This window comes from Prosopis cineraria, unplaced genomic scaffold (assembly GCF_029017545.1).
Source record: "Prosopis cineraria cultivar Desert tree isolate PC_DT_omini unplaced genomic scaffold, ASM2901754v1 PC1, whole genome shotgun sequence".
In the NCBI taxonomy this organism is placed as follows: domain Eukaryota; kingdom Viridiplantae; phylum Streptophyta; class Magnoliopsida; order Fabales; family Fabaceae; genus Prosopis; species Prosopis cineraria.
This window is the reverse complement of record NW_026555332.1, coordinates 6,900,662-6,922,984: the sequence shown is the minus strand read 5'-3', so window position 1 is coordinate 6,922,984 and position 22,323 is coordinate 6,900,662. Positions and strand designations below refer to the sequence as shown.

At 35.9% G+C, this 22,323-nt stretch overlaps 1 protein-coding gene and 1 long non-coding RNA gene across 2 annotated transcripts; both read left to right on the top strand.

Annotated features, from left to right (window-relative positions):
* Positions 1–8,430: 8,430 nt before the first annotated feature.
* On the top strand, positions 8,431–10,776 carry LOC129293375 (uncharacterized). Its single transcript, XR_008589150.1, has 3 exons — positions 8,431–8,588; positions 8,879–9,069; positions 10,320–10,776. It is a non-coding gene; the product is annotated as an uncharacterized LOC129293375 (long non-coding RNA).
* An 8,359-nt stretch (positions 10,777–19,135) lies between these two features.
* On the top strand, positions 19,136–21,908 carry LOC129314619 (actin-11-like). The gene is made up of 5 exons (XM_054958101.1): positions 19,136–19,271; positions 19,976–20,045; positions 20,164–20,557; positions 20,898–21,511; positions 21,605–21,908. Exons 2-5 carry the CDS (start codon positions 19,986–19,988, stop codon positions 21,668–21,670), a joined length of 1,134 nt encoding a protein of 377 aa, XP_054814076.1. The 5' UTR covers positions 19,136–19,271; positions 19,976–19,985; the 3' UTR covers positions 21,671–21,908.
* Positions 21,909–22,323: the final 415 nt, after the last annotated feature.

The following is a 22,323-nucleotide window of genomic DNA, read 5'->3' as shown; positions in this document are numbered from 1 at the left end:
TTAGTTATGAACTTGAAAATCATAAATTGGGCTGGGGCAGGGTTCTCCATTTATGTTGCTAACGTCATTTAAGAGTTGAGATTGAGAAAAGAAACTTGGGGTTCAGACAGCACGAGAAGGTCACCTCACCCCTCTGGCAACAATTTTGGGATTGAGAAAAAATTTGGTGGTGGAACGAAGCCAAGGGGGACTCTGTCTCTGGCTTGGTCGACTGTTGTCTTCGTCTTCTCTTTCCTCGCTAGCACCTCTATTGTCCATGATATCTATAAGCCTAATCTTGTAAGATTTCACTATGCCTCTTTCTGGCCAACTCTTATTATCTTTTTGACTCCAAATTATGAATTTAATAAGCTAGAGGATTTTGTTGTATGCACTTTGTCTAAACTGGAATTTTGAAAGCTCATGATGATGTTTGAAGCATATATTTTTGAGGGGGTGCATGACTGATATCTAGACCATTCAAAACATCCTCCTTTAAAAGGAAAAAAAAAATTAAGGGAAGATAAGACTGACCTTTTTGATCTAAGGTTTAAATGCAATTTCTTATGTGAATTTCAATGTTAATAAAGCATCTGTGTGAATTTTAGACTGAGAGAGGAAAACATTATGGTAAAAGTTTACTGTGAGAAGCTCCTTGTAAACAATCCTTATGAACTTGCATCTGGTTTGACTTAAAAGGTTGATACAAGGGGCTACATGCAGAAAATGTTATGTATGCCCTGGTAATTAATTTTAACTGGGATGTAACAGATCCATTTTATTTTAGTCTGAATTTTCAGAGATTGTTTGGTTACCTTTTACGTCAAATTTTGTTATTAGGTCTTAGTTTCAAAGGTAAGCAGTTGATACAAGTTTTATATACCAGTTGTTTCAGCTGGGTGTTGCAAGTTGGATAGATGGGCTGACACTGTCCGGTTCATGTTTACTTTGCGATGCTGTCACTTGTCCTTTACAATGTTGACATGATGATGTAGTATAATTTACAGTAAGATAACTTCAGCTTGTAAGGTTTTCCAATAATTGTCTGAAAGCAAAATTGTATATTTTTTGTCCTCTAAATATGATGTTAATTTCAACTTCCAACACCATCCAAGTGTTCTTTTGGTCTCTGTTTCATCCTGCATGGTTATAAAATCAATATTACATGTAGCTTTTAGATGATGCGAAAATCAATGCTACATTGCTTACATGGATATCTAGCATAATACTCTCTCCGGTCTTTATTATAAGATATTTTTAATTGTTTCACATATGTTAAAAAATTAATTTTTTTTCTTAATATTATAACAAAAAAGATGTAGTTTCATCTTTACTTTGGCTTTAGATAATGAGACAACTATATGAAATACCTTTATATTATTTAAGAAAGGGTAAAAACATGATTTGATTATTATAAGGTGTATATATTTTGGACCAAAATTACTTCTTAAGACTAGAGGGAGTATCTCATAAGCTTTGTGGAGGAAGAAGGCTGGGGTTTCAAATACATAATGGCTCCATTTTAGGTTTATTTGATGAGCTGTTATGACTTAAGACATGAAAAAATTAGGAAGGAAGTGAGACTAACTTAAATTTAGGGGATAAAAAAAATGTATTGTTGCCTTTTGCTGACACCTCTGCTTTGGTTGACAAAATATCACCCGAATCTTCCATGTCATGTCCCTCCCTCTCTCTTTCTCTTCGGGATTTTGACTTTGAGTTTGTCCATCTTTCATTTTCCCAGATATGATTTAGTAAGCTCTTGATTTTTATCTTTATTTTCTCTGTAGACATTGCCACCAGTTGATGGAGCTGTTGGGGCCAAACAGAGAGTTGATGAGAAAGAATGATTGTCTTGCTTTTGAAAAATTCAACATTTGGAAGATGACCTGATCTAAAAATTAGTTCATGGCTTTTTGTAACAATTGTTTGTCTAATACACATAGGGATTGGGTAGCTTTATGATAATTAATTTTGTTTCTATTATTTCCAAAGGTCAATAAACGTAATTTTGCAAAAACATTTATGTTCAAATAATCTCCTAAAAACTATGTAATTATATTTCATTTTGTGATTCTCTTTTATCATTTAGTTATTTTGGTGAAATTTATTTATCATTCTCCACTTTATAAATAATTGAATGTGAAATTAAAATAAATAATAATTTAAACTTTATAATTTATTTTTCTATAAAATTTTTAATATTTTAATTTGAGAAAATTTTTTGGGCCCACACAAAAAACTGTGTTTAAAATATAAAATTAAAAAATTTAAATCTAAATGATTTAGGTCTTATCAAAGAAGGAGACTAGAGTAGAGAAGTGGAGCTCTTGTAGTTAAAATGAACTTGCTTCTCTTCTTTGAGAGAAGCCTCCTCTACTTTTCTTTTGAGAGAGAAGTAAATTTGGACTGTTCAGATTTACTTGGACGGTCCAGATTTAACATTTTTATTTTTATTTTTAAAATAAAAAATATATAAAAATTATAAAATTTTTAATATACATATTTATCAATGTAACAGTCCAGATTTAATACAGATGGTTCAAATTTAATATAAAAAATTTAAATTAACTTTTTAGATATATTTTAGATAGTACAAATATATTTTGAACAAAACAGTAAATTTATTAAAAAAATTTAATATTAAATTTAGATAATTTATATTAAATCTGAATTATCAAATTTATAAGTATATTTATTAAATTTTTTTATAATTTATATATATTTTTTATTTTAAAAATGTAAATAAAAAAATTAAATTTGAACAGTCTAAATTGAATTTAGATGGTTTAGATTAAGCCTCTGCCTCAAAAAGAGAGGCAAAGGAGGCTTCTCTCTTTAAAATTGGTTGTGCTTGTATCTTTCAACCCACCCTCTATTATAAAAAACACAGGCTTAATTATCTCCAGCAACACTCCCAAGCTATTGTATTAATTCAAACGCTTTTTTCATTGCTGATGAAGCAAATGACGCATAGCAGGACCGATAGTGTTAAAGAATGAGAATTGAGCATTCTTGAATTTAGATCTAGCTAGCTCCATATTTACTTTTGTTCTCTCGTCAACGAATGAATCAAGTAGAATGATTTCAATCTCGCGTTTGGATTCAAGAATCAACCAGAACAACTAAATCTAGATTTAGGTTCAAGCTTGCATGCGCGTTTAATTAAGTATCCGTCTACGCCAATCTACATGGTCCAAGACCAAGTTGGGCACAAGCCCACAAGATAGTCTCAAACTCTGACCTGGTTAACAGTCATTTATTATTGAAGATGATGCCAATATGAGCTTGAGGCCTACTTTTCTCAAATGTGTTTATTATGCACAATCTCTCCAGCTAACACAAGTTTGGCAGAATTGAAATGCAGGATAGGCTTGCAGTTGAGATTTTTGGGATGAAAGGTTTGAAAATAGTTACTGAATTCAACAATTTAACAATCATCATCAATCATCATCATTTGGTACGAGTACATGTGTTATGGATAGTTAATTAAGTTAAAAATTGAATGAATCCCATGTAAGAATAAGTTCTGCAAATCAAGAAACTCAAAATTAACATATGGAGAGTGTAATGGTCGGATTCAAGTGCTAAATTTTTGATTTTTCAGTTAGGAAGTTCAGCATCTTGCTAGTTTCTTTCTCAGTTTGGCTTAGGTTTGACAAATGGCTTAACCCAAAACCATCAGCTTGTTGGCACTACTAGGTAAAAATACAGTCTGAGTCATGCTCAAGGATATTGTCCTTAAGAGCTATTCCGCCATATTGGGTTAATTGCACGGCAGTTCCCCAGGATTAAACAGACTCTTCCTACTAAAAGTAAGGACACAAAACAATAGAAACTAGCATAATACTCAGTCAGCACAACACATAGAGGAGAAGCTTTAGAACTCTAGAGCCAAGCTCTAAATACACTACATTCCCTAGGCTATATATAGGCACAATCTATATGAAGCCTTAAAGCATGATTTAATTGAGAGTTTCATAAACATAATGACACATTGTTATAACGAAGATAATTGATTCCAGCATTTTGAACGTTTGCCACTTGAAGAAAATTGCAAAACCGATTTCAAGCTTTAATTGGAAATAATGTCTAGTTAAAGCACATTAAGAAATCCAAGGATAATGAATTTAGACTTGAAACGTGTAAAGCAAAGTTTTGGGAAAAAGCATTTACAAAAATTAATTTAATAACCTTTGTAAAAAATAAAGTTGATAAAAGAACCTAGTACCTTTTTGACTTGTAAGCCCACTGCTCCTCTAAACCCATTCACTAACCCATTTTCATTCCTTAACATATATACATCAGGAGCTCTCCTCATGTGGGCAATATGAGACTTCTTCTTTTGACACACACACAATAACACAGCCAACCTAACCACTCAAGTCAAACCCCAGTGGTTTAGGTTATATTTTGTTATTGACAATTATAGTCTAATCAAGACATTCAATAACATTGAAAGGATTCAAACAAAGAAAACAAGAAAATTGTTAAACTGTTGAACACGAAAAGGCATAAAAACTGGTACTGATTATTGTGTGGACCATCTAGCCAGAGAATTGGATAAAAGTTTACACTCATGCAGTGACACAGTTTTCAACTCTCTCAGAGCACTGTCCAGTCTAAATCAGCACACGATAAAATCATGAGAACGCTAGAAACACCACCTGGAGGTAAATGCTAGTATCCTATTGGCCCTACAGAGCATACTCTCAATTATAAACAGGCCAATGACAGAACAATTACCTGCAAAACAATTCCTTGATTCAAAAACCAACAACAAAAAATGAAGGGAATCTGAATTATCTAAATCTGCAAACTGACATTGTTCACCTTGAAAAATCTCTCGCTCAAAACAAGATATACAACAGCCATAGAATAAAGAACCGACATACTTACAAATATACATATACAAACCCATGGTGATGGGAAGACCCAAAGCTCTGGTTCCTTCAGGTAAAGATTTCAGCTGATAAACACAATAACACTTATACCAGTAAGCAACAGAGGAAGAGCCTCCCACTGTAGTAAAATGACAAATCAGTTTTGCAGGTAAGCGTGGCACTCAAGGATTAAGCTCAACTGGGACAAAAGCAAGGATTGAAAGTTAAAACTTGCGAATTCAACAGTAAAGATCTAAATAATGGCTACACAGACACAGTGTGCCTCATTCATATTTGCATGACAATGGGCTCAAACACAAACCTGAAAAACGGAAAAGCGACGTCTCATAATCATCTTTAACAAAATTGCTATCACTAAAACCTGTACATGCAAAGTCAAACATGAGAAATTAGATCAACTAAAGAGAGTCATCAAGAAAATTATTTTTCCACTGTTTTTGAAGAATAATTGTCACAGAGAGACAACTAGTGGCTGGTCTCACAAAGGGCATGCATTAGTTGTTCATGTAAATATACCACAGTCCACATAAATGAGATTACAGAAAGGGATCAGTTCTGCTTCTATAACAGTACATGCCAAAAGCATCCTCCTAAAATCCATCCGGCACACAGTTGCTCAACACATTAAAGCATTTTATATCCTCATAGGGAAGAGCAAAACAAGAGGGACTGCTAAATGCAATAGTTAGAAAATACCACTCTATAAACTCAAGCTTGTGCAGCCATTCGTTTTATCCTAGAATCCCCAAAATTTTGATGCTGATATTGGGCCACGCCAAGAAAAGGAAGAAAGAATAAAGAAGGGGGAAAACAAGAGGATATAATCGAATAGGGGTGTAACAAATTCCTTTTGAACAAATAATTAACAATTGGAATTACTGTACAGTGTAAATATGCTGAATAGGTAGTGAAAGTGCAGGCTGTAATTGGGCAGTCCTTAATTAGTCGTAACTCATAATAAAGCTTTAACACCTTGTATCTTAAACTATGAAAAGAGGATTTCATGTAGGCAAAAGAGGATTTCATGTAGGCAGACTCAATGACTATATTTCACTTAAAGGGTTTCCTCTCTTCTTCTCTCCTTGTAACCCTTTAAGTGAAATATAGTCATTGAGTCTGCCTACATGAAATCCTCTATTAAGACGTTGAGATACAAGACAAAGCCTTAAAGCCTCATTGTGACTAATTAAGAACCTATTAATGCCTGCAAAATTATATTATTTACAATGTCAACATCTAGTCAACATATTTACACTGCATACAATAATTTAAGCGCTGCAATGAGAAGCATCAGCACCCCCTCACTAAAGAAGCACAACGAGCAAACTCAGCAAACCATTACTATGGATACAAATGTACTGCCCAAAAGCACAACAAATGACAAATTACCTTCAAATTCCTTAGCATGTTCACAGAAGCAGGATTTAAATAAAGCTGCATGAAATGTGATCAACCGGTCAGACACTAAGAAATATGAAACTCAACATACAAGAGTTGTCTTTAATGCATAAAACGTGACTATAGCAAGATAATATGGCAACATGGCTCAACACTTGGCTTTTCTTTTCTGTTCTTTTCCTTTTTTTTTTTTAAATGTGATCGTAGGATACCCAAAATGTCAAATAACACAGGAACAGACAAGAAACCACGTCACATTAGAAAGACCTCCAACCATTTGCACACGGCAGGTATTCAAGACATCATCAGTCAGATTACAATTCCATCAACAAGCTAAGGTTCTTTTGTTTGGCAGTAATTTCCACACAATTTCTTCTGGTTTAGAGGTCATCAACACAAAAAGAATGTCAAGATTAACATATTCAGTGAGAACATAATGATAATGCCATTCTTTCTAGGGATCTCCACAACCTTGGATTTAGCATGGGGTAAGGTTTAATTTGTCACCTATTTTCCAATGCCCTGCCCGCGGCTTTTTGTAACAATTCTTGGTCTAATACACTTAGGAATTGGGTAGCTTTATGAGACATTCAAGTGTTCATAATGACAGGAAATGAATGTGTTGATGCATAAAAAAGTCATAGTAGCATACCAAGGACTAAAAGTGTTGAAATCACCGAGTAGATATGAAGTCTGAGTCATGCCAAGGATACTGTCTTTAAGAGCTATTCCGCCACACAAGGTTGATTGCGCGACAGCTCCTCAAGATTAAACAAACACTTCCTACAAAATAAGCAAGGCCATAGAACAAGATATACTTAGCAACACAATACAGAGAATAAGCTTGAGAATTGAAGAGTTTAGTACTGGACACATTGCATTCCCAGACTATATATAGGGAAAGCACATGGAAGACATTAGGGAAAGCAAGGCCATGGAAGACTTGGGCCCAATTTTCCAATGCCCTGCCCGCGGCTTTTTGTAACAATTCTTGGTCTAATACGCTTAGGAATTGGGTAGCTTTATGAGACATTCAAGTGTTCATAATGACAGGAAATGAATGTGTTGATGCATAAAAAAGTCATAGTAGCATACCAAGGACTAAAAGTGTTGAAATCACCGAGTAGATATGAAGTCTGAGTCATGCCAAGGACACTGTCTTTAAGAGCTATTCCGCCACATAAGGTTGATTGCGCGATAGCTCCTCAAGATTAAACAAACACTTCCTACAAAATAAGCAAGGCCATAGAACAAGATATACTTAGCAACACAATACAGAGAATAAGCTTGAGAATTGAAGAGTTTAGTACTGGACACATTGCATTCCCAGACTATATATAGGGAAAGCACATGGAAGACTTTGGCAAAGTAATTAGACATTAGTTTTAAAGAGCATAATAGCACATAAAGTCAATTTATTTGGACGTTTTTTGAAAGTTGAGAAGGTTATGGCAATTAAATATTGTTTAAAGCCATTAACCTATTTAAATGCTAACAATTTAAACACAAAAATTATGATTTTAACAGAAAGATAGGGAGACTAAATTAATTTTATAATTTTGCAAAACAAATCTGGTAAAAGACCTAGTGTCCCTTCAACTCGTGTGTAAGGGCACACAATCCTACTTTTCCTCCAAACTCATTTTCATTCCTTAGCATATATATATATACATTAGGAGCTTTTTTCATGTGGTCAATATGGGACTTTTCCTTCTGACACACTTACACAATAATTACAACAAAAAGTACCTACATAATAAAATTCAGGTAGTTGTTTATAGCATACAGAAGGGCTGGAACAGCAAGAAGAACATCATTGCGAGCTGCCTGCAAATAATAAGATTACGACATAAGAGATAACTATTAAAAAGTTTTCTTGTTTGTTGGTAGGGAAAAAAAAAGTGATTAAATGTTAATATTTAATAACTCCCTATGCTTCACATTTTTTTTATGTCCAATAATCCAAGGGTCTGTTTTGTTTTTTTTAATGTTCTTTTCTTTGTGTTTTACAGTTTCTGTTTCATGTTGGGCCCAATTTTGTCCATCAATTGCGCTTTTTGTTGTGTACTTGTTGAATAAATTGCCCCTCTTTAAAAAAACCAAAAAAGAAACGATTTTTTTTTTTTTTATCTTTCATCCCAGGTACCACCCCCAGTCTTCCAAACCTTCACACTGCAGTCGTTGCGTTGCTCTTGCTGTGCTGCAACGACGCCACTGGCCACCGGCTAGCTGACGTTGAAGACCCTTCCACACAACCTCATAGAGATTGAGCCGAACAACTTCTCGCCAATCTCCAATTTCTTCCAGGTGATGGTTGCTTTACTTAGACTACTGCTACGCGACTATTAATTTTTGCTACTTGATACTAGTTTATGAATTCAAAAAAAAGTACAATGATTTTATCATCTTGTTTTAGGCATAAATTTGAACTGTGATAATAGAGCATTTATAATGGGATGGCTTTTGGAGAAAGTCTGTCTGATCTTCCCTTTTACAAATTAGTACGAACTTGAATGGGGCGGGGTTCTCCATTTATGTTGTTAGTGTCATCTGAGAATTGAGATTGAGAAAAGAAACTTGTGGTTTTCCATGTACAGAAGAAGCAATTTGAACATTGCTTTTAGACAGTACGAGAAGGCCACCATTCACAGTTTTGGGAATGAATAAAAAATTTGGAGGTGGAAGGAAGCCAATCGGGACTCCATCCCTGGCTTGGTCGTCTGTTGTTGTCGTCTTCTCTCTTCTTGCTGGTGCCTCTGTTGTCCATAATATCTATAAGCCTAATCTTGTAAGATTTCATCCTGCCTTTTTCTTTCCAACTGTCTTTAGCTTTTTGACTCCAAATTATGAATTTAGTAAGCTAGAGGATTTTGTTGTGCTTGCTTTGTCTAAACTGGAATTTTGAAAGCTCATGATGATGTTTTATGCATATTTTTTGAGGGGGTGCCTAACTGAAATCTAGACCATTCGAAACATCCGTTTTGAAAAAAAATTAAGGGAAGATAACATTGACCTCCTTGATCTAAGGTTTGAATGCAAATTCTGTGTGAATTTCAATGTTAACAGAGCATATCTATGAATTTTAGACTGAGAAAGGAAAACATTCTAGTGAAAGTTGACTGTGAGAAGCTCCTTCCTTGTAAACAATCCTTATGAACTTGCATCTGGTTTGACTTAAAAGGTTGATACAAGAGGCTACATGAAGATATTGTTACGTATGCTCTGGTAATTTAGTTTAATTGGGATTTAACAGTTTCATTTTATTTCAGTCTGAATTTTAAGAGATATTTTGTTACCTTTCACAGTTCAAGGTCAAATTTTGTAATTAGGTATTAGTCTCAAAGGTAAGCAGTTGATCCAAATTGCATATACCGGTTGTTGCAGCTGGGTATTCAAAATTGGATATATGGTTTGACACTGTCCTGTTCATTTTTACTTTGAGATACGGTCACTTGTCCTTTACAATGTTGACATGATGACATAGCATAATTTACACTAAGATAAATTCAGCTTGTAATGTTTTCCTATAATTGCCTGAAAGCAAATTTATATATTTTTGGTCCTCTAAGTATGATGTTAATTTCAACTTTCAACACCATCCAAATGTTTTCTTTTGGTCTTTTGTTTCATCCTGCATGGTTATAAAAATTGATATTACATGTAGCTTTTAGATTATGCAAAAATCAATACTACATTGCCTACGTGGATTTCTAGCATAATATCTCATAAGCTTTGTGGAGGAAGAAGGCTGGGGTTGGGTTTCAAGATATAAGACGGCACCATTTAGGTTTATTTGATGAGATGTTAGGACACGAAATTGACATGAAAAAATTAGGAAGGAAGTGAGATGAACATAAATTTAAGGGGTGAAAAAAAATGTAGCCTTTTGTTGACACCTTTGTTTTGGTTGACAAAATAACCCAAATCTTTCATGTTATCTCCTTCCCTCCCCGCTCCACCCTGGATTTTTGACTTTGAGTTTGTTCATCTTTCATTTTCCCAGCTATGATTTTAGCTCTTGATCTTTTTTCTCTGTAGACATTGCCTCCAGTTGATGGAGCTGATGGGGCCAAACAGGGAGTTGATGAGAAAGAATGAGTATGTCTTTTTTTTTGAAAATTTCAACATCCGGAAGATGAACTGATCTTACAGTGTGAAAGGATACTGACAACATATGCAAGTAAGTGAGCACGATATAAACTTGAGGGCTGATCTTTCCATTTTTTTGGCGGGAATTTTCTTTTTTAATTTTGGAATTTTTCAGAAGGGACTGTTTTATAAGTATCCGAAAATAATAGCTTGTGAGAGCATAATTGGGCATTGTAGAAACATCCAATAACTTAAAAAAGTGATTGGAAGGACAAGAGAGACATATATAACTTTGTCACCAATTGTAATTTTTTCTCTTAGTTGACAGCTTGATTTATTTGTTTATTGCAACATCTTTCCCCGTTTGAATCCGACATTATCTTTAACTAACTAAAGAGATCTGTGGGTCTTGTAGTTTGAGAGAAATACTGTCGTGACACTGGTTTAATCTTGAAAATTGTTCAAGCATCTAATTCTTCTAATGCTTGGAAAGAATTACTAGAGTTGACTTGTTTAGCAGTCTTTCCTTATAATAATGTGGAGTCTAGTTGATGGGTCCAACATTAGTTCTGGCATAGTCACCGGACCAATTTATCATCTCTAGTCTCCACTGTTCAGATACACTTTGTGGGATTTTCCTGAAGAATCATCACAATGTATTGTAAGGCAATGTTTGGTACACTAAAACGTTTTTTAGAAAGAAATTGTGATTGGTGCATTTTCCATTTTCTTTTTGAATAGCACTTTTCTACTTACCAAATGTTGTATGAGAGACTCCCCCCCCCCCCCCAAAAAAAAAACCCCAGGTTGATGGATCTGATCTTGCTTGGGCAATCTCCTACTCTAACCTCCCCATTACATCATGATAGGACAAGCACCAATAACAGCTATTTAAAGAAATTAATGGCAAGAAAATGATGAATATTTCACTGGTATCCTCTATTACGAAGGGAAAATGTAGAGAATACACTCACTAATCAACTTTACTCACTCTAGTTCCTATTCCAAACGTCAAATAAGAACAAAGAACAAGAAAGAGACCCTCAAACAACTTGGTTTTTGAGAGACCAGGCCCTCTCCCCCAAGGTGATACTACTGCCTACCCTCTCTGTCACTCCCTACCTACTTTTTTACCCCTCCACTACACTAACAGTGTCAGGCTTTGTTATGCACTATATTTTTCCCACTCTATCCCTGTCTCCCCTGTTCCTAGGTATTTCCCTTGGGCCTTTGCTTGTATACATGGCCTCACATATTGGGAGGCCCAACATTTCCCTCCTTTGCAAGCAACACCTTGTCCTCAAGGTGAGTGGGGAAATTGCTCCATTAGCACTTCTGCATCTTCCCAGGCATTCTCATGGTCAGGTAAGTCTTTCCATTTAGTTAAAATCTGCGACTTTCCATTGTTTGTCCTCCTCACACTCTTAAGTTCTTCTGGCTGAATTTGCAGCTCCGGCTCCTCTTTGAGGCCCTTAGGGAGGGGTTGGGCAGTGACTGAAATTTTTAGAGCACTTTTTAGCTTGAGATATATGGAATACATTATGCATTCGAGCTGTTAGAGGTAACTCCAGCTTGTATGTCACTTTACCAACCCTCTCCAGGATTTTATAAGAGCCAAAAAATCTGGGTGACAACTTCTCATTAGGTTTTTTGGCTAGAGATTTGTACCTATACGATTTTAGTTTGAGGTAGACAAGATCCCCTTGCTCAAATTAGATTTCCCTTTGTTGTTTGTTTGCTTGATTTTTCATCCTTACTTGAGCCTTCTCTAGTTGCCCTTTGAGTTCATCCAAAATCAAGTTTCTTTCCTATATTAACTCATCCACTGCCTGGACTCGTGAAGGCTAATTTTTCCATTTCAAAAGTGTTGATGGATCTCTCCTATATAGTGCCTTGAAAGTTGTCATCTCGACAGCATTGTGATAAATGGTATTATTCCAATATTTAGCCCAAGATAACGATTTAGCCCACCTTTTTGGAGTATTTCTAGCAAAACACCTCAAGTGGGTCTCTAAAGTTCCATTGACCACCTCGGTTTGCCCGTCAATCTCAGGATGATGGAAGAGCTAAACTTGAGAGTGGTTCCTACCAAGCTAAAGAGCTCATTCCAAAATTGACTTATAAAGACACGATCTCTATTGGATAGAATAGAATTCGAAAACCTATGCGATTTGATAACCTCCTGTACCATTAATTCAGCCACTTCTCTAACACTATGTGGGTGCGATAAAGGAAGGAAATGCCCGTACTTGGTCAAACAGTCTACTACTACCAAAATTGTGTCAAAGCGGCCACTTTTTGGTATCTCCCCTATGAAATCCATACTAATATCTTCCCATGATGCTTGAGGAATAAGCAAAGGTTGCAAAAGCCCAAAGGGATTTAAAGCCTCATACTTGTTGCATTGGCAAACTTCACATCTCACCATATACTCTTGAATATCTTTCCTCATACCTTCCCAAAATACCATTGTAGCAAGGCTCTTGTAAGTCCTCAAATGGCTCGAGTGGCCTCCCATAGGTGAATCATGGAACTCCGTAATCAATGCTGGAATTTTCTGGGAATTTTTGGGTAACACTAGCCTTCCTTCAAAATAAATCACTCCTTGCCTCATAGTATACCCTTTTGGTGCTTCCTTCCCTTCTATTAATTGCTACATAATCTCTCAAAGACGTGTATCTTTTGAAATTTTAGCAACCAGCTCATTGACCCCTTCATACTGCCACATAGACACAACGCTTAATTCCATTTCCATATCGCGTCTAAATAGTGCATCAGCCACACTGTTTTCTCTACCAGGCTATATTGGATTTAGAATTTATATCCCATAAGTTTTGTCACCTTCTTCTGATCAGGTGCTAGGACTCGCTGTTCAAGGAGATATTTGAGGGCTTTTTGGTCTGTTTTTATAATGAAAGTCTGGCTGGACAAGTAATGTTGCCACTTTTTGATTGCTAATACGATCGCTGTTAATTCTCGCTCATAAACGTAATTTTGTTGGCATTTTTCAAATAACTTCTAACTGAAATAAGCTATAGGTCGTCCTCTTTACATCAGAACAGCCCTTACTCCTTTCCCCAAAGCATCTACTTCTACTTCAAAAGGCTAGTTGAAATCAAGCATTGTCAAAATAGGCAAAGTTGTCATGGACTCTTTGAGATCTTCAAAGGATTTTTAGGCCTTTTCATCCCATTTAAAGGAGTCCTTTTTGAGTATGTGAGTTAGTGGGGCTGCTATTTTGCTATATCCCTTTACAAACTTGCAATAGTATCCTACGAGACCAAGAAACCCCCTCAACGTCCTTAAATTCTTTGGCTCTGGCGATTGTAGCATTGCCGTGATTTTTAAGGGGTCAACTTCACTCCTTTAGTAGAAATGATATACCCCAAATACTCAATATGGTTCTGCCCAAACAAACATTTCTTTAGATTCACCACTAGTTGATGTTGTTTCAATAGCTGCAGAGTCTTCCTTAGATGTTCCTGATGAGATTTCCTGTCTTTACTTTACACCAGTATATCATCAAAGAATACAAGTGTAAACTTTCATAGATAATCTCTAAAAATGTCATTTATAAGAGATTAAAAAGTAGAAGGTGCATTCATCAAACCAAATGGCATAACCTTGAATTCATAGTAGTCGTCATAAGTGCGAAAGGTCGTTTTGGGTTCAACTCCCTCTTTAATGTGAATCTAATGGTAGCTTGCCTTGAGATCCAGCTTGGTGAAAATTGTTACTCCTCCTAACTCATCAGTAACTCATTAATAGCTGGAATTAAATATTTGTCAAGTATAGTGATACGATTTAGAGCTTTATAATCAATACAGAACCTCCAGCTGCCGTCTTTTTTCTTTACCAGCAACACCAGGCTTGCATAAGGACTTGTGTTGGGTTGTATTATCCCTGCCATCAGCATCTCTTTAACTAGCTTCTCAATTTCAGCCTTTTAGGCATGTCCATACATATATGGTTATGTGTTTGCAAGTTGTGAACCTTCTTTAATGGTTATAGAATAATCATGAGTGCGTCTTGGCAATGATCCCTTATTAGGTTCACACACAGCAAGGAATTCCTCAAGTATCTTAGCTTTATCACCCTGTACAATCGATTGAACTTCCTCATCTTGTTGCTACAAGGTTGTAACTCAATTAAGTACCCCATTATAATCTCACAAATATTTTTTTTAATTATCTAAAGTGAGACTTGGGCTTGCGATAGAAAAGGATCTTCCCTGAGGCATACTTACTGCTTTCCTACTTTTGTTTTCATATGGAGCTACCGCCAATTCATACATGTTTCCCCTAAAGACTCAAGCCACTTAAACCTCAGCACAAGGTCTACGTTACCTAAATTAAACGAATAGAAGTATTGTTCAATCTTCATTCCTTATATCTCTAATTCTACTGTTGGACACTTGAGGTTCGAAAACACTTTTTGCCCATCTCTGACAGTGACAGCATACTGCTTAATGGTCTGGGTTGGAATCTTGAGCTCTTCAACCAGCGCTGCAACCATGAAGTTATGTATGGCACCACAGTCGATTAACACAAAGACACTTCTTCCGCGTGTCTTCCCTTTTAATTTTAATGTTCGTTTACTCGTAAGACCCACTCTAGTAGCCATGATAATTCCATAAACACAAGCTCCTCTTCTTCATTGGGCTCTCATTTTGGTTGCTGCTCCCTCTTCTTCTGGGCAGATTTCCTCGTCCTCTATAACCAAGAGCCTATGCTGTCTATTTTTGCAATTGTGGTTTGGGCCAAACTTCTCCTCACACTTAAAGCATAGGCCTAATTCATGCCTCCTATTTATTTCGACCTTTAAGAGACGCTTGCGTGGCATCACACTCCTACTGCTGCTAATTGACGACATGATAGGGCTCACCTGCTTCACTTGCATCAACTTCATTTCCTTGCTCGCCTTCACTCCCACATCTTTGTCGTTGATGGCACGCTCAGATTGTTGGGCGCCTTCACAATACTGAACTTAGGAGTTATGAGTTTCAGGTCACTCCATTGGCTACCACTAAACGTTTTCGTTGCCTTGCTTCTCTTCTCCTCCATTACCTTTTCCTTAATTTTATTTCTATCCTCCACCTATCCTACATAGTCCATAAGTTCCTTTAGGCTCTTGGGATGCATAAGTCGTATATCAATTCTAATTTCTTCATTTAATCCATTCAAAAAGGCCCCCATTATCATTTCATCAGGTACTATGGATAAAAGGACTAATAGCATTTCAAACTTCTCTCTAAATTCAGCTAGTGTCACTTCCTGCTTAAGCGCCAAAAGACGCTCATGTTCTCCCCCCAATTGCTTACAATGAAACTTGTCTGTCACTTCTCTTTTGAACTCTTGCCATGAATGCACAGGAGTGCGTGTGTCAAGCCATTAGAACCACACTAAGGCTTTTCCTTCTAAAATAACCACAACAGCATCCAACTTTTCCCTTTCTCCAACTCCATTCACTGTGAAGTATCACTCTGCCCTAAAAATCCATCCCAGTGGGTGCTCACTGTCAAATAAAGGAAGTTCGAGTCAGCGGTGTTTAAGGCCTTCATTGTGCCTAGTTCCTTTATGGTCATCAATATTAAACCCTATATCCCTGGTTTCATTCCTTGGCTCATCCTTCGATGGAGCCGGTGGTGGCGAAGGTGGTGGAGGAGGTGGTGGGTTGATAGCTTCTATCGTCTTCTTCAACTCCTCCAACTATCGCAAGATGAGCGTCGGTGAAGCTTCAACACTGGTAAGTTTCTCTATAGTCTCCCCTTGTTTCTTTTGCATTTCTTACACAACCTATTCCAAATGCTCAACTCTTCCCTCCATTCTAATACCAACCATACCCTATAATAGCTGGCTCTGATACCAAAATGATAGGACAAGCACCAATAACTACCATTTAAAGAAATTAATGGTAGGAAAATGATGAATAATTCACTGGTATCCTCTATTATGAAAGGAAAATGTAGAGAATATACTCATTAATCAACCTTACTCACTCTAGTTCATACTCCAAACGTTAAATAAGAACAGAGAACAAGAAAGAGTCCCTCAAACAATCAGGTTTTTGAGAGACCAGGCCCTCTACCCCAAGGTGATACTACTAACTACCCTTTCTGTCACTCCCTACCCCCTGTTTTACCCCTCCACTACACTGATAGTGTCAAGTTTTGTTATGCACTATGTTTTTCCTACTCTGTCCCTATCTCCCTCATTCCTGAGTATTTCCCTTGGGCCTTATACATGGCCCTACATATTAGGAGGCCCAACACATCACTTAATTTAATACTTTAATTCATACCATTGGAGAATGACACATGACAAAAGTGTCTAGTTACCTTCCACATATCATATGGCCTTATAGCAGCTTGTACCTTTAGTCAGTGTTTTCCACTATGGATTTTCTGCAGAAGTGCTGTGGGAGAGAAATAGCACAAGCAAATGACAGCGCATAAGGGCTAAGGCCAATTCATTTACTTATGCAGTAATTTATTTACTGCACAAATTTAGGGTATGTTTGGTTTTTGTTTTCATTTTTTATTTTTAAAAATTGTTTTGCAATATAGTTTGTAAAATTATTTTTCAAAACAAAATAAAAAGAATACTTTTGGTTATGTTAATTTAAAAATTAATTTTATAATTAAAAATTGATTAATAGTGATGGTCATTGCCGATTAATGGTGGTAGCTGATGATAGTAATTGGTTAAGATGATTATAGTTTTCAATAAATCAAATGTAATGTATTTTGGAAGCAAAATAAAATAAAATAAAAATAGCTTTAAGATGTTTCTATTTTTTTTGCTTTTAAAAACATAAAATGAGAACAGTTTTAAAAATAATTAAATTCAAAACATTTGTTCAGACAAATTTTTTAATTTTATTATTTTTAAAAATAAAAAAATGTTTTTAAAACTTGAAATCAAACAAGTCTTTAAACTTGTATGTTTTTTCTTTGCAAATTGTGATTATTAGGTGATGCGAAACAAATCCAATTAAGCTAGTAGTATGGTAGTCATGACTAACATAAAATTCTCTCCAATCTATTATTGTTCAAATAATTGGAAGAGAAAAAAGGCACAGTAGTTGAATCCATTTAACAATAAGATCTGCTACTTGCATATCAACTCATAACTTGTACCATTTTTCCCTGGCTCTTTTTTGTAAAGTGCTTTACAAAAATAAATAAAAAATGGTTTCAATTATAAGGCGTTTTATAAAATTATGTAACAATATTTAATTTTTATCCTTTAGTTTTAATGGTATTATTCAAATTTGAGAAAGTATGATGGCTTTACACAAATGACGAAGTACTTCTTTGATGTTTTGATTGACTGCAACTTTCATGGAATTCTGTATTTGGTTATGGTTGGTGGATCTTGTGTGCCTTGCAATGCAAAACTTATTTATTTCCACAAGATCAAGATAAACTTTATTACTGTCAGGTGCTTGGATCAGTTGATTAAGGGCTAATCTGTCTGAATAAAAGGTCTCAATTTGAGTTTTGGGAACGCATTAATGATTTTTGGTGAGAGGTATGTTTTTGAAAAGGTATTTGCAAGTTGCCAATTAGATTAGCTTAAGTTAAAGACTTGAGATATTGGAGCCCAAAGAAAGAAAACATTATTTATTAAATTCACAGAAAGACATGGCAATTAAAAATTTCTTGCTGAAAGACATGGCAATTAAAAATTTCTTGCTTAACACTGTCAGAAAAATTAGAGATCTTATTATGAGAAAGTAAATGATCACCTTTGACCATGCTCATGAAAAAGCAAATAGATGTGCTGATCTCTTAACCCACCGACTTCCGCATGATACTTTTAATATTATAATTTTTGATGTCCCACCATACATGTAAAAATTTTACTGTTTTATATATGACTAGATTTTAATCTCTTCACACAGTTATACCTTGGTCTTGTAATTCAAAAAAAAAAAAAAAGAATTCCTACTTAGCTATGTTGGTTCACGTCTTTACGGTGAATTTTTGGATGGCTTAGTCTATAAGAATGTTGCTTGTTGTTGTTATTATTATTATTATTATAATAACGAGTCGATGATGCTTGGCTTCTGCGCAATAATAACACCAATGTTATTGTGCTCTAGCAAAATAAAAAAGTATTGATTGACTTCTCATTGACGTTGTCATATTAACCTGGGTTCGTAAATGATATCTATCAACTTTTTGATTGCTTTTTTCTTTTGATTATTAACGTTTGCATAAAATAAATGACATTTTAATTTAATATTTTACATTAATGAAATGGTGCAATTTTGAATTTTTTTACAATTTTTTAGAAGAAATATCGTAAAATTATGCAATTTTTTTCATAATTTTAAACAGCATGATTTTTTATTTTAATAAAATGTTGACATAATTTATGTTAATATAATAATATTATTGCTTTTCTTTCCTTTCATATGTATTTTTCACTTTTCATCATTTATGTAACTGTCACCAATATTTTATTATCTAGGTCATTTTTCATTTAAATAATAAAAATTAAATTGATGATTCAAAAAATTTTAAAAAATTAGATTAATAAAAATTAAATTTTGATTACTAATCTAAATCTAAATCTAAATAAAACTTAATACTTGAAAGGTGAAAAATTTTATCCTCCGTTAATGCGAAGGAATAAAAAGGAGCAAGGGCAATAATGTGAATGCACGTGAAGGGAAGATGACCGGAAAACCGGAGGAGAAAGTGTGGAGAAGGAGAGGGGACATCGGACATGGACCCGTTCCCCTCATCCTCCCATTTTCAAAATCTCAAATCTCATCCAACGGCCAACGTTGCTTCTCTCTTCTCTCCTTTCATATATTCCCATTTTCCCACTCCCTCTCTTCCCGTCTCTCTCTCTACACCTCTCTCTCCATCCTCGCCAATCCATCCTCAAGGTCTACTTCTTCTCTTGCTTCGCTTCTCTTACGTTATCATTTCGATCCGCTTCAATGCCTCTTAGATCTGTCCCTTGCATTTCTATTCAGCATTTGATCAAGCATGCATCTTTGTTTTTTATGGTTCTAAGTTTTGATGCCTTGCGGGTTGTTACCTGCATTATGATTTAGACTATGTGTGCGACGTTTATTTCTTCTTTCGTGGTCTGATGTTTGTTGTGGATGGTGATTTGATGTTGTGTGTAAGTCTAGGTTATTTTCAATTGAACGATCTAAAATGTGTTTGCGAGGCGGGTGCTTGACTTTTATCAACTTTTAATGGGGTTGATAGGTCGCATTGTTTCTCACTTTCTTTGTATTTCGTTGTTTTCTTGTTAATGGCTTCAATCTGTTATGATTATAGGTAGCTATAAATTCTTTTTGCAACTGAATGTCAAAATAGTTCGATTTGCAATCTCTGGTTCTGGTTTCTGTGTGGAGTTGTATGTACATTTTCCCATTGAAATGTCATCATTGCTCCTTCGTGGTCATTTGTATCTTATAAAACCAAATAAGGCTACATTTATGGTTATTTTATGATATTTTAATCAGAGTCTTGGTGTTGCACCATCATTTGAGATCTTTCTGGCTTTAATGTCAACTTCTAGTTCGAGTGGCTCTGCTTATAGAAATCATAAACATCTTACTAGTTGTGTATTTAGCAGATAGCAGAAGATGGCAGATGCTGAAGACATTCAACCCCTTGTTTGTGATAATGGAACAGGAATGGTCAAGGTATGAAATAGATCTTCTTTTATCTTATTTCCTTTTTTAAATATACCGAGTTACTATCTTTAAATGCCTTTCGCTATGCTTTGGCATGTCTAAAATAACCCATTGCAATGTTCTTCAGGCTGGATTTGCTGGAGATGATGCCCCACGTGCTGTGTTTCCCAGCATTGTAGGCCGTCCTCGTCACACTGGTGTGATGGTTGGCATGGGCCAAAAGGATGCATATGTAGGTGACGAGGCACAATCTAAGAGGGGTATTCTGACTCTCAAGTACCCCATTGAGCACGGAATTGTTAGCAACTGGGATGATATGGAAAAGATTTGGCATCATACATTCTATAATGAGCTTCGTGTTGCCCCAGAAGAGCACCCAGTTCTTTTAACTGAGGCTCCACTCAATCCCAAGGCTAACCGTGAGAAGATGACTCAAATTATGTTTGAGACTTTTAACGCCCCTGCTATGTATGTAGCCATTCAAGCTGTTCTTTCACTGTACGCTAGTGGTCGTACAACTGGTAAGCTGCAGGACATGCTTTGAGCTTTTTGTTGTTGAACTCGACTGAGAGAGTTTTAAGATATTGACTTTTGAGTTGTGACAAATTCCTAAAGTATCTTGAAAGCATATATTATGACATTATATTTAAACATGGGATGGGACTGAAAGTTTTTGTGTTATTCTGCATGATTACACTTAGCTTGATACTTGAAAGAGGATAATGTTCCTCTAGTGCGTTGAGTTGGGACCGTATGAAATAATGAAGAGTTTTACCTTTGTTGGTTCACTATCATATCATGGGCTTTTTTCAAATTTGTCAATTTTCTTTCTGAGGATGACCTAATTTTTTCCCTCTGCAGGTATTGTGTTGGACTCTGGTGATGGTGTCAGCCACACAGTTCCTATCTATGAGGGTTATGCTCTCCCTCATGCCATCCTTCGTCTTGACCTGGCTGGTCGTGACCTCACTGAATACTTGATGAAAATTCTGACAGAACGTGGGTATTCTTTTACCACCTCAGCAGAGCGGGAAATTGTTAGAGATGTGAAGGAAAAGCTAGCTTACATTGCCCTTGACTATGAGCAAGAGCTAGAGACTGCCAAGACCAGCTCTGCTGTGGAGAAGAGCTATGAGTTGCCTGATGGTCAGGTCATCACCATTGGTGCTGAACGTTTCAGATGTCCAGAGGTTTTGTACCAACCATCTTTGATTGGAATGGAAGCAGCAGGCATTCACGAGACAACATACAACTCCATTATGAAGTGTGATGTTGATATCAGGAAAGACCTGTATGGTAACATTGTCCTCTCTGGAGGTTCAACAATGTTCCCAGGCATTGCTGATAGAATGAGCAAGGAGATCTCTGCATTAGCCCCAAGTAGTATGAAGATCAAGGTGGTTGCACCACCTGAGAGAAAGTACAGTGTCTGGATTGGTGGTTCAATTTTGGCATCCCTGAGCACCTTCCAGCAGGTTTGTGCTATTCTTTCCTTCTCTGTTTCTCTTAATGATGTTTTAAGTGTTTCCATTTGATCTCTGATGAGATGCATTGTCTATTGAGAGCAGATGTGGATTGCAAAGGCAGAGTATGATGAATCTGGACCATCAATTGTGCACAGAAAATGTTTCTAAAATGTGAGAATATGGTATGTATCCCAAGGAAGAATTGCAGCTTGCGCCCTATTCATTGTAGTTTTGTTGTCCTTTCATGTTGTCATGCTGGAGTGATGACTGAGAAGGCGGGGATTGTATTGTCACGTTTTCACATTGGTCCAATTCTTTTAGTATTGTATACTTTGACAAGATTTTGACTGTTAATTCTGTGTCTGAATTAGCTTGAATTTTCTAATACACTTGCCTTCCATGTGTTTCCTTTGCATAATTATTGTGAACCCATTTAATTACACATTGCCAGTAAAGGCAATTATCTACCTGGGACATGAGCCACAAGTGTTACGTTGAGGTGATTCTCCCAGGCGCCTAAACTTGTGGCTCTTCTCTGAGTGGTAAAATTAAATTTCTCTTTCACCTTTTTCTGGTTCTTTTACTCCTTGCTTTGACTCCTTACAGCTATGTGCTATTTTACAGTCAATGGTATATGAATAGACCACTGGAATGAGAAATATATCATGCTTTCACTATTGAATTTTTATCTAGAACCCTATGGGCAAAGTTCATATGAAGAGCCTCATTCTAGGATTGATGTCTTGAATTTTATCACTGAACTCTTACCCTTTTCCTACTTCTCCAGAGGCATACGCCTCCTATGTATAACTACGTAAACA

Coding starts and splice junctions, on each gene's coding strand:
- LOC129314619 (XM_054958101.1), top strand. CDS start 19,986: ATGGCAGATGCTGAAGACATTCAACCCCTTGTTTGTGATAATGGAACA. Junction 20,558..20,897: donor CGCTAGTGGTCGTACAACTG/GTAAGCTGCAGG, acceptor TTCCCTCTGCAG/GTATTGTGTTGGACTCTGGT. Junction 21,512..21,604: donor CCCTGAGCACCTTCCAGCAG/GTTTGTGCTATT, acceptor TATTGAGAGCAG/ATGTGGATTGCAAAGGCAGA.